At 39.9% G+C, this 13,720-nt stretch overlaps 1 protein-coding gene across 1 annotated transcript in view; it reads right to left on the minus strand.

Moving 5' to 3' along the window:
* Nucleotides 1-10,514: 10,514 nt before the first annotated feature.
* The window catches only part of nifk (nucleolar protein interacting with the FHA domain of MKI67), a 40,222-nt gene continuing 37,016 nt past the window's right edge, over nt 10,515-13,720 (minus strand). The window contains exon 7 of the mRNA XM_067987129.1: nt 10,515-12,445. Coding sequence (XP_067843230.1) covers nt 12,239-12,445 — 207 coding nt within the window. The 3' untranslated portion in view covers nt 10,515-12,238. The remainder of the gene's footprint in view (nt 12,446-13,720) is intronic.

Here is a 13,720-nt window from a genome sequence, read left to right on the forward strand (position 1 = left end):
TATTGAAATAAATGGAAACAAAAATTAACAATGGTAACCTAGTGGATTGTTCCATTTTAAATTCTCATACTAACAAATATTATTTAACAGCAACCCCCACTCAGCTTCATTATCTATCCACTTCGTAAGGTATTAGATTAATGCCGGGTAGTTTCATGGGCCTGGGCAGCCCTCTGGTACCTCACCTAAGAGGCTATTTTTCACGTATGAACCTAGATAGTAAGTATTGGACGGCTTTCATCCATGAAGATATTACAGCTCTGCACAACCCTGTCCTCACCTGATAGCCACACACACACACACATTTTCCAGCACAGGTCATTGGATAACAATTAGGAGAGTGACTCCTGGCTGATTCTCCCCCACCCACCCACCCACCCACCCCTCTCAACTCAGGAATGCTGCCGCCAGTTGCAGCATCTTTACTGCTATTCTGCTGAGAGCAACTAACTCAGGAGAGACTGGGGTTTAAACCTGGAACCTATGCAAATAATCTCTGTTTGGTGTGACTATGAAGTACTTGAATGGGTTTTTATGTCAAATTACATGAGCTGAACCTAAGGTGGCATTAGTTTGAATCTGAAGTTGGATCTTCATGCAGGTTTGTGCAATTGAATGTTCATTACTCTAATTCTCAGCACAACTCCAGCTACCATGCAAATAAGATTAATAGTTCATAACATGATTTGCCTCATGGTTCAAAGTAACATTGGTAGAATTTGTAATCATTTATTTATTGATGGTTCTACTTTTCCCCCTTTTGTCACTATTTTCACCTTTTATTTGACCCTCTTGATAAAGTGTTTGGATCTTCAGCCACCAGTATATTCAAGAATGAGATCAATAGATCTTTGGACTCTAAGGGAATCAAGGGATATGGGGATCGGACGGGAAAATGGAGTTGAGGTCAAAGATGAGCCATGATTTTATTGAATGGCGGAACAGGCTCGAGGGACCGGATGGCCTTCTCCTGTTTCTAGTTCTTATGAAAGAAGATAAAAATCCAGTGCTACAATTGTTCCACTCTGGACTTTCCTCTACTACCACCTTTTAATCTATCTTAGGAAACAATTAATGTCCTGCCCTGACTTCCCTGAAAAGAAACCAGTATGGTTTGCTTGGGCTTATGATTTTCCATCTCTGCCATTGGAAACACCTTAACCTGACCTCATCTCAAACAGACAGTTCACCTGAGGGTAGGAGAAAATTGCTGCAGAAGCACATCTTGCCACTCCATGTTACAGCAGGGTGGACGCCACTGAAGAAGCTCTATGCATAAACCTAAGAGATAATAGCTCAGTTTGTTAGTGAAATTATATGGTCAATTAGCATCCATTCTTCGTTGCTTAGCGGTCCATCACAAACAATGACTGCCAGAGTTACTTCTCTATGCTGCTGCATGTGGTTACAGCAGCCAATTCTTGAATTACATTGTCGCAATATGAGCAGGTGGTCTGTGCCTGACTCGGCCGTCACTGTTTTTGTTCCATCTGCTGTGTATCACTTGGTGTTCCCCTTGATCTTGAAGTTGTCAAAGCCGGCTGTGACTGGGCTCTGCCCTCTCAGGCAACCTATGCTGCTTCTACTTAACTGGCATTTTATTGAGTTTCAGAAAATCTTGGACACTTTTGTTCAGTGTCATGATTATCTACACAATCCCTGTGGAAAACATACTTTAACAAAAATAAAATTATGAAAGAACATTATGCAGTAGTGAAATGCATTTTCAAACAGGTAAAATCCACTAAAATAATGTGGATTTTTCTTTCTGAAAGTTGCATGGTATTTAACATACGATAGCCAAACTAAATGACATTGTACCTTCTAGGGGAAAGAATGCAAATGCCATTCAAGAATGCAATCCACATCTATTCCCACTCTTCAACTATTAAAAAAGTGACTGAACCTCCGATAGTCCATGTTTTCCCTGCAAGGAAGCATCTTTCTTTTGCTCAACACTTTTTCCTCTGATGGCCTGTTTGAGATAAGCCCCATCCTTCCATAGCAGCCTGAGAATCCTCAGATAGAAATAACTGTTCTGCAGTACACAAGGTCTAGTAAAGTAAAAGTGTGTGAAGGAGATAGTTTCAGTGGAGTGGAACAAAATCTTACAACTTATGGGCTTTATTTTCACAAAGAACTACTGCAACTGGCCTCCAATAAATCATCTTTTAGTATATAGGGTAGCACAAGATACAGCAGCCTGCACTGGCTGACAGAGTGACTGTTTATGCATCGAACAAGGAGCACAGTGAGTCTTTTCATAACAGGATCTGCCAACAGCAACTACCCATCGTGCTTTGCATATTATCACTGAACTAATAGGATGCTAAAATGCTGCCATCTAGTGTGGACATTTGCATTCTTCGTATTTTCCATTGCTACTTATATTTAATTCATACCCCTTGAACGGATATAAATTACATCTTTTTGGAAAACTATTGCTTTACACAAGCTAAGTGCAAACTGTACAATACTCAAATAACAAAAGTTGTAAGACCGTGATGTGTGAAGTACATTAAAAAAATCGTCACACCAAATGAAAGGCAGACCCTTAATTAAAACAGCAAACAAAAGCTAAAATACAACGGGGAAAGAGGGCAAAACAGTAACTAGAGGTAAGAAACTACTTGCTGTTAGCAATTTAGGCAACATATGCAGTATAATTTTTTTTTAAATTTCAAAATATACTTTATTTCATAAAATTTAAGGATACACAGTTCAATGTAGATGTCACAATTACAATTCATAAACAATACAGATGATACACAATAGGATTCCATTATTACAATTTAAAACACAGTACATCTAATACATGCTGTACAATACAAAGTGAAATGGCCTTACACGGCGGCCTTTCCCATTAGAGCCTTTGCATAGACCACACTTTGCTTCAGTGCGTTCCGCAGCACATACTCCTGGACCTTGGAGTGTGCCAGTTGGCAGCACTTGATCGTGGACAGCTCATCAGCTGGAAGACCAGCAGGTTTCAGGCAGACCAAGGTGACTCCTTCACTGAATTGATGGTCTTCCAGCAGCCTGTAGAGCAGTGTCCTGTGTTATCGAGCTGTTGGGGGATGAACCGGAACAGATACCAATGCATCGCTTGCCACACCTTCTGCACGAAGGGGCAGTCCACCAGGAGGTAGATGACGGTCTCGTCCTCGCTGCAGCCTTGAGGGTGGCTCCCAGTGGCGCTGAGATGCAGTGTGTGTAGGAAAAACCACACTGGGAGGCCCCTTCTCACCACCATCCGAGCTACATCCTGGTGCCTGTCGGTCAGTTCCAGCAACGAGACGTTCTGCCAATGGCTTCGACTGTCTGGTTGGGGAACTGCCCAATCAGATCCACCTTCTCCCTTCCCTGCAGGACAAATGACAGAAGACTTGTTGGGAAAAAAATATATACTAGTTAAACCAGAGTGGGTAGTGTTGCTTCTCCCTTCCATATTGGGATTCCCCTCCTAACTTTGTCTCTGCTCAGCGTTCTCTCCTCTGATGAATTAGCTGGAGCTTGTCATAATTTCCCTACTGTCAACAGACTGGAAAGAAATCTAAAAGAACAAAGATTCAGATATTAATGTGCTAAAAGCGTCACAGCAAAGCAGAGAAAGAGATTTTTTTCATGTCCCGTAACTGAGAGTAAATAAGGTTTTGAGGAGGGAGATAAAGATTTTAGGTGTTATAAAAATAATTGCTCGCTCAGCTGGAACACAAGATGACTTAGGCAGACAAACCCGAAAGACCCGAATCAGCGCAATCATTTATTTTGTAGGCAAAACAGTTGTACAGTATCAAGCTGAACCCAGCTAATTGTGTTCTATTGCAAAATAAAAATCAAGTTTATTCATGTGCTTACCGGATTGTCGTAAAAACCCATCTCGTTCACTAATGTCCTTTAGGGAAGGAAACCCGTCGTCCTTACCCGGTCTGGCCTATATGTGACTCCAGACCCACAGCAATGTGGTTGATTCTTAATTGCCCTCAGTTGTTCAAGAAGGCGGCTCACCACCACCACCTTCTCAAGGGCAATTAGGGATGAGCAATAAATGCTGGCCCTGCCAGTGAAGCCCACATCCCATGAACGAATAAAAGAATGGTTTGGATTCTGTTGATTTAGGCTAAGTGTCAGTCATCTTTTGAAACTACTAGAGCCATGGAAAGGGTTCAAACATTTACTAGAATATCAGGAAGGAGAAGTTAGATTTCTGAAGAAAAGCCAAATAACAGACCTTTTCCACTGGAAAAGAAAAAGATAACTAGGATGCAAGAGGTTTTCCAAGCTTCTGAGTGGATAACATTATTTCCACTGGTTGATCAATAACAAATGGGCTCAATGTCACTAGAACGAAGGGGCACGTTATAAGAATTTTTTCACACAGCTGGTTATTTGAACATGGAATGCTTCACCACAAGTGGCTATTGAGGAAAATATATAAATTAAAATGAATTGGATAAGAATATAAAAGAATATGGGGAAAGAGCAGGAAATGGGGATTAATGCAGATAACACCAGTTGAAGTACTAGCACTGACACAGTGGGCCAAAAGGCCTTCATCTATGCTGTAATTTCTATGAATGTAATCACTGGTACTGAACTTTTAAGATGATAATAAGATGTAGTTAAAAAGGACATCAAGTTTTGTGTGAACACTCTGATGTCTTCCAAGTGTGTCAGGAATTAACAGTAAATCTGGGCAGCATAAAATTATACGTGTTACTCATGGACAAATAGCTTCTTTCATTGAGTTAGTTCATACACAACACATTTTCCACATCACTGTAAACACTCCCAAGATCTAAGCATTAAACCCCTAGCCAAATCTACTAAGTTATTAAAGTCAATTGCAACAAAATAAACCTTTTTAAGTCAATATTCTTTTTAAATGGAAAGTGCAGTTCTGGTGGAGGCATGTAGTCACTGCTCATGAAGTAAGATGTGGGATTAGTCCTTGCAAAGATTGCACAATAGATTACAAGATCAGGCCATTAATTGCCTGATTTTGTAATCTATTATGTAATCCACAATTCAGTGGATCCATGTTATTTTAGGTGTTCATTAGAATATGGAGACAACACAAAAGGAAACCACATTAGTACAATACTTCAGAAAGTTAAGAGCTATACCACATACATGCAGACTATCTACCATGTATGTTTTAAGTTTAACATTGGTGTACATCTTGTAAATAATTTCATATCTAATCACAAGATTAGTCTCAACCAAAACATTCACCCAATTCTTCAGTGTCACAGCTGCAACTGTCAATTGTACAGCTGATTTAAAATAAATCCATCCTTGGGATCTGGGCGTCACTAGCAAGGCCAGCATTTATTGCCCATCGGCAGCTGCCCTTGAGAAGGTGATTGTGAGCCGCCTTCTTGAACTGCTGCAATCCCTGTGAAGGAACATAGGAACAGGAGTGGGCCATTCAGCCCCTCGTGTCTACTCCGCCATTTGATAAGATCATGGCTGATCTGTGATCTAACTCCATATACCTGCCTTTGGCCCATATCCCTTAATACCTTTGATTGCCAAAAAGCTATCTATCTCAGATTTAAATTTAGCAATTGAGCTAGTATCAATTGCCGTTTGCGGAAGAAAGTTCCAAACTTCTACCACCCTTTGTGTGTAGAAATGTTTTCTAATCTCGCTCCTGAAAGGTCTGGCTCTAATTTTTAAGACTGTGCCCCCTACTCCTAAAATCCCCAACCAGCAGAAATAGTTTCTCTCTATCCACCCTATCTGTTCCCCTTAATATCTTATAAACTTCGATCAGATCACCCCTTAACCTTCGAAACTGCAGAGAATACAACCCCAATTTGTGTAATCTCTCCTCGTAACTTAACCCTTAAAGTCCGGGTATCATTCTAGTAAACCTACGCTGCACTCCCTCCAAGGCCAATATGTCCTTCCGAAGGTGCGGTGCCCAGAACTGCTCACAGTACTCCAGGTGCGGTCTAACCAGGGTTTTGTATAGCTGCAGCATAACTTCTGCCCCCTTGTACTCTCGTCCTCTAGATATAAAGGCCAGCACTCCATTAGCCTTATTGATTATTTTCTGCACCGAATCATGACACTTCAATGATCTCTGTACCTGAACCTCTAAGTCCCTTTGGACATCCACTGTTTTAACTTTTTACCATTTAGAAAGTACCCTGTTCTATCCTTTTTTGATCCAAAGTGGATGACCACACATTTGCCACAGTTTTGCCCATTCACCTAATCTAACAATATCCTTTCATAATTTTATGTTTTCATCTACACTGCTTACAATGCCACCAATCTTTGTGTCATCAGCAAACTTAGATATGAGACTTTCTATGCCTTCACCCAAGTCGTTAATAAATAGTGAATAATTGAGGCCCCAAGACAAATAGGTCCCTGCGGGACTCTACTAGTCATATCCTGCCAATGTGAGTACCTACCCATTATCCCTATTCTCTGTTGCCTTTTGCTCAGCCAACTTCCTAACCAAGTCCGTACTTTTCCCTCGATTCCATGGGCCTCTATCTTGGCTAACAGTCTCTTATGTGGGACCTTATCAAATGCCTTCTGGAAGTCCATATAAATAACATCCATTGACATTCCCCTGTCCACTACTTTAGTCATCTCTTCAAAAAATTCAATCAGGTTTGTCAGGCACGACGTACCTTTCACAAATCCATGCTGGCTCTCTGATTAACTGAAAATTCTTGGTGTTCAGTCGCCCTATCCTTAATTATAGACTCGCACAGTGCTGTTGTTAGGTAGGGAGTTCCAGAAATTTTGACCCAGTGACGACGAAGGGACAGTTGGGATGATGTGTGACTTGGAGGCGATGGTATTCACATGCACCTGCGACCTTTGTCCTTTTAGGTGGTGGAGGTCGCGGGTTCAGAAGAGTTGGCGAGTTGCTGCAGTGCATCCCGTAGATAGTACACACTACAGCCATGGTGTGTCTGTGGTGGAGGGATTGTATGTTTACGGTGAGCATATATTACATTCATTTAAAAAGAAACAAGAAAATTTATCGGCACTTGGTTCTATAGCTGAAAATCTAAGTACAACCAGAATAATGAAAGGAAATAAAATGGACCCACTATAAAGTCTCCCAGCTGGGGATTGTCAAAATGAAGCTTTTAGAGCTCAGTTAAACATATGGAATCGTGCTGGCCCAGTTGGGTTGCCTTCTACAGTCTTATTTACAAGGCTTCTTGCTCCACTGCTTCTATACTAGTGTGCAAAGTTTAAACTGAAAACAGAAGTGGTAAACAATGTCACCTTCAGATAGAAGCACCATTTTAATTATCAGTTCCATTAACAATATCTCCCTGCACACAATCTGTCCAAGAAGCACTAATAGGAGAGGGTTAATAACAGACGGGGGCACATTTATGACATCTGGCTTCCTTTCAACAGTATAAAACAAGATACCAGGCATACAGTAGTCATAGGTGCAAATGACGACAGAACAGGCATTTAAGAAAGAAAGATCTTGCATTTATAACACCTTTCACTTCCTCAGGATATGCCAAAGTGCTTCACAGCCAATGAATTACTCTTGAAATGTAATGATTGTTACATAGGCAAACACGACAGCTAATTTGTGCCAAAGCAAGATCCTACAAACAGCAATGAGATAAATGAGCAGTTAATCTGCTTTTGGTGGTGTTAACAGAGATAAATGCTGTCCAGGACACTGACAACTCCCCTGCTCTTCAAAGTATTACATTCACCTGAACAGGGAGTTCTGTTTAATAGCTCATCCAAGACAGCTCTGAATTGTCAGCCTACATTATGTGGTCAAGTCCTTGAGCGGGGCTTGAATCCATGACCTTCTGACCCAGAGGCAAGAGTGCTACCACTAAGTTAAGTTGTCAGCACTTGGCGGCACCAAGCTTGGGGTTTAAAAGCTTATATGGAAGAAAAATGAGAGGCAAGGAGTTCCACAGTTGAGGGGTCCTGGGAAAGAATACGCTAAGGGAATAGATGGTGCAACGCAGTGAGGATGCAGGAAGAAGAGCGAGTAGGATGGGATAATTAGATTTTAGGGAGGAAAAAGTTCAGAGAAGGGGAGACTGAAGGAGGTAGAGAGATCCAGAGTTTTGAATTCCTAAAAAAGTAGATAACATCCTTAAGAATTGCAAAGGGTGGTGTGACGTAAATAGAGGTTGAGCTTGCATACGGCATGCACTGCAGTTATTACCAAAGCACTGTGATGCCAGGTTGCCGCAGTATAGCATGCTGCCACTTCTGTGTCATATAAAGCAGTTAATGAATAACACTAAAAAACAGAGTCACCCACAAAGGCTCAACAAGTACTGCGCAATGCAGTATTGAGCCACACGGACCAGAAGGTCAATTTATTGTGCCGAGTTAATTGATCTCAACTGGAATGCCAGTCGGGGCACTGCACTTGGCCTTATGCCACTGTACTGGAGAGTGGAAAATTCATGTCTGTAGCATCAGTTTTACTTCCATATTGGAGTGACTGAAGGATGGTTGGAGTTTGGAAACTGCTAAAAAAACTGAAAAATTATGGAAGTGCCTTAAAAAGAACTTTCTTGGATTCTTTGCCCTCATTTGCTTTCTTCCATTTAGCACCAGTCATTTTTTGAATAGAAGTGAAAACTTAAGCTTCTGAAGTCTGCTTTTTGTGCCATGGCAAATTTAGTCAGTCTGCAAAATTGCAGTTTAGTGAAACATACATACATTGTGACTGGTTAAACGCTTCCAGTATCTCATGCACTGAATAAAGATAGAAACTAGCATAAAACTAGTACAAAGTGTCAGGTAAGTCCATCAGAGTAGCTTTACGTTTCACGTCCATAGACAACATCTCAAATCCTCCATTTAAAAAAATATATTATTAGGTACAGTACATAGAAGGACATTCCTAAAAGCAGACATGCTCCGAACAATTGCTTTTCATGTGTCTGTAATGCACAATTATAACTAGTTCTACAAACTCACTACATGGGCTGACTGGAACAACCAGAATGGAATGTCTGACCTCCTGTCTGCACGGAACCAGGAATTTCTGGGCAATCTAACAGCATTAGGTCAGAACCATCATGAAAGCCCCAAATTAAGGCAAGGTTGTCAGAAATTTAATGTGACTACTCCAATTTAAAAGGCTTAAAAATCTAGTTGCATATTCTAATTAGTTTGAAAAATGCAGGGAGATTGAAGCCAGCTGGCAGACAACAGTGTGTGAAATCAAAAGGAAATTAATCTAAAAAGCAACATCAGCTCATTAAATACTAATTGGTGCTTAAGCAGCTTTTCTACCCTTTCCCTTCCTCCAGCAGACAATGCATTTTATCCAGCAAGTACAAGAAAACAGGTTTAGATATGCACAATCAATACTACATATGCACGTATCTCTATATCTATCTACATCATAAGTCTCTTGCATTCAGCACACATTTCCTTGGTGTTGCGTACTTCATGTCATACTTTCTTGGTTGTTTCAAAGTAGAAAAGCAGCAAATCAGAACCAAAGAGGTAGGGAACATACAAATCAAAAGCAAAGAAAGTGCCTAAAAATGGTGCCAATACAAAACTACTGAAGACTCAAAAACAAACAAGCTACCAATAAAAAGGTGAACCAATTGAATCACTCAAAATGCTTTTTTGAAAAACACTTGTTTGCTTTTTTTCCCCCTCTTAGTAACTGTAATTTCTGATAAAGTTATCGACAAGATCAAAATAAAGGTTTAAGAAAATGTTTTTGAAAAATACATAGTTCACAGGAGCAATTAAACTTATCCATTGACTTTGTCCTTTGCGTCCAAACAATAGAGGCTTGCCTAGAGTGCTCGTAAACAACCATTTCAAATGCAAAATGAGCAGCGTCTATTTTAAATTATGATTACCAAAGTTTAGTGCTGGGAAAAGCCTGTTCTACACTTCTGGGCATTGAAGGGAATTAATTCTTCTTTGTACCCAACACCATCTTTTGCCTCCTCCCTACTGCCTTGTACTGCTTGTGGCCATCCCCCAGCCCTGTTCACCCGTAGCTTTCCTTCTCCTGTCCTTCCCCATGCCTAGCACATGTGTTATCTCAACTTCCCACTGCCACCCATCCTTGAGAAAACCACCATCACTGTGTTTTGGTCAGCGGCACCCTGTAACTCCCTCCCCCCTCCCTCCCTAAACTCTGTCACCACCGTTGTTGTGCTGCTACAATCCAGGACACCCCCCAAAACACCTCACCCTTTTCTACCAGATTCTGGAACCCTCTTCTAGTGCTGCCAATCAGGACCATCCTTCCCAATGCTCCCACATCCTGAATCCCTCTTCCTGGTTCCCCTCTACCCTTGTACCCTCTCCAAAAATTCCCACACTCCATTAACTCTTCTTTCAGAACCACCTTCCCAAAACTACCAACCCACAAAGCTCTCCCACTCCCCAGTAATGCTATACATGGTTCCAGCAACCTATCGCCCATCTAAATGTAACCTGGAACATCTTCTTTCTCATTTTCTACATATCCTGTGGCTTTAAAAAAAAAGCGAGATAACATTAACTACAGTCAAACATTTAATAATCAAGGCCATTTAGTTTCCAAAGAAAAATGCACATTATTTGGGAATTTGCACCAGAAAATATCACTCACACCCGTTACAATTCTCTGCAATAAAAACCCAATTGACTTATTCAACCAATAAATCAGTAGCCCTGGTAATAGTACATGCCACAGGAGATTGATATATTAACATACACACATACACAAAACCAGATGATTCTTGAACACCTATATGTTGCTTTCATCACTGGACGAGTATATTGCTATAATGTACCATTTGAATACTTTATCACCCATTTTATCTTTGGATTGATAGTGCTATACTGAGTTTTTCTATAATCTTGCAATTTGCAAACATTTAACAAATGAAATTCCAATATTTTGATTCAATCCAAAAGAAACAGAAAAAAAACTTCACACCATATCTCCTGCCTATAATGCTGAATCTTACATGCATACAAATTCGATTCTATAATCTGTGTACATATCAACTGCGTTGTTATAAAAATACTTTTTCTGCTTTAGAAACAATGCAAAGGAGGTGGCAGATTGAAGGCAAATTCCACTAAAAACACTGAGTGAGCAGGCCAGAAGCAATGTCAAAGGCTGACAGGCATGTTTTACTCCCTTCTGAACCCAACCTCATTGTATAGTATTTAATGACTCTTAATAAAGCTCAGCATAAGAGGTATAATTTGCTCCAGGTCAGCTGGATTTTTTTTCCCCCCAGTCTTTGTCACTTGCATGCACTACAGTACCTGAAATTCGTTTTTCAAGTACATTAAACCCCAAAGGTAATCAGGCCATTTCTATAACAAAATATGAAGTTTTGTGTGTTAAACGTGGGCAATTACAAAAATCGTGCAGGAAATCAGAACATAGGTGACACGCTTAGTGCTGGAAAATCTGACTAATGCATTAGGTCACAGGGGTGTAACCAGAGTGCTGATTTTGAGCAGGCAGTCAGAATTTCAGAAGATCTAAAATAGAAAGATGGTGCCCAATGGCTTAAGCTGCTGCACATGCCAATTATTCCATTGATATATTTGCAATATCAAAATTTCAGTATATACCAAGTTTTCTTCTGATATTCAAGCTGACAAAGGAAAGCACAAATAGATCGCTTTCCCCATCTTTCCACAAATCTATTTTAATCACAGAATTGGCTTGTTGCCTTTTCCTGTATTCGGATAAAGGGCTACACCTGAAATGTTAGCCTATTTTTTAAAATTCATATGTTGATTGACCTGTGGCATACTTCCTGTATCTTTGTATTTTATGCCCGTTACTGACATCTGGCCAAGTCTTTCGTTATTTATAACCTAAGTCTGTAATTAAAAAAAAAATACCTTTCAAATATCTGTTTTAGGCAATACATTTTTATTAAATGATTGAAATTAACTTGATTAAAATAATTTTGACAGGTTAGAATACCAAATGTTTTGAATTTATTACTGTACGAAAGTATTTAAGCTGTCTGAATTTTTTTTGGGGCGGGGGGGCTTACAAGATTAAATAACATAACTACCTGTTGAACTTTTCAGTTCACCTTAAGGATATTTCTTTATAATTCACTTAAAAATTTGCCCCAACAGATCAATACAAACTGTACATTTCAATACCACTCGCCACAAAAGAGGGTATCAATGACTTGGCAGTTCCCAATACCCTGCAATGGCAACTAAATTGTCTTTTTGGATTCCTCATTTACCAATTCTTCAAGTTTCATTTGGCTGGAATTTTTCTTTTAGTCTTCTTCAATTTATTTGCTTTTTGCATTTTTTCACCTAAAGAAGCAGTCGACTTGGTTTTCTTTTTGACAGTCTTTTTAGAGGGCTGTATCTTGAATGTGATTTCATCATCTACATCATCGATGATCTTTAAAGACTTGCGTCGTTTTAGAACGCTAGGTGTGCATACAGGAGTTACATCCTAAGGAAAATTGTTACAGTTACAACTGGAATATATATTTCAGCATCAGATTAAAAAATACTTTGCATCCAACATATCACGCTGAGGCATTCAAACGCCAACATAATTCAGTTATAAACTTAGAAAGATACTACTAGGAGAGACTAGAGAAGATGGGATTGTTCTCCTTCCAGCAGAGAAGGTTTAAGGAGAGATTTAATAGAAGTGTTCAAAATTATGAAGGGTGAATAAGGAGAAACTGTTTGCACTGGCATGACAGGTTGGTAACCAGTGAACACAGGTTTAAGATAATTGACAAAAGAACCAGGAGAGATGAGGAGAATTCCCCCCCCACCTCGCCTGCAGCCAGTTACTATGATCTGGAATGCACTACTGGAAAGGGTGGTGGAAGCAGATTCAATAGTAACTTTCAAAAAGGAATTGAATACATACTTGATAAGGAAAAAAATTGCAGGGCTATGGGAAAAAAAGTGAGGGAGCGGGACTAATTGGATAGTTCTTTCAAAGAGCCAGCACAGGCACGATGGGCTGAAAGATCCCTTCTGTGCTGTAAGATTCTATATTTTGCTCACCTGATGGCCAGAGTAGCTGAACCACACAGGACAGAAGGAACTAGGTACCCAAGACGGTGGTGGAGGCATTACAATTGATCTCAGTGCCCCTGAGTTAGGAAGGGGAGAAAAGAAAATCAGCCATGGTTCCTATTCCTGATAGCTGTTCAGTGATGCCCATTTGCAGCTTGTGCAAGACCATGATTAGGCCCTGCTGTGTCACTCCCCACAACTGAGTAGCCGAACACTCAGTGTCACGGCTCACACGTGAATAAATGGACACGGAGAAGATACTGCTGAACAGTGGCACCCATGGAAAACAAAAAAGTTAAGATTCTGGACATTAAAAATAATTTGGCAGTAACGTGAATCTACATATACTTAGAACTATGGATGACATACTGCAAAATTAGGCATGAGAAATCAACCACTTCTTAGCCAGATGGTAGGAGAAAAACAACAATCTAGCTAATATATTCACCAATGGGTTCAACTTCAACTAAAGGTCTGAAGGACACCATATCTATAATTACATTCAAAACATTTACATTCTAACTATAGAAACAATATTAAAAGATTTTGACTATTAGGGTTTTAACTTTTAAGATACATTTTGGGGAAAAAAAATCAGAGTACAAATAGAAATCAGTTAAAAATCATGAGAAATCACACATTGTGTAACTAAACTACCTCTATTTTGTTATTTTTATACAATTAGTAGCAA

The sequence above is a fragment of the Heptranchias perlo genome, chromosome 7 (assembly GCF_035084215.1).
Source record: "Heptranchias perlo isolate sHepPer1 chromosome 7, sHepPer1.hap1, whole genome shotgun sequence".
Taxonomy (NCBI): Eukaryota; Metazoa; Chordata; class Chondrichthyes; order Hexanchiformes; family Hexanchidae; genus Heptranchias; species Heptranchias perlo.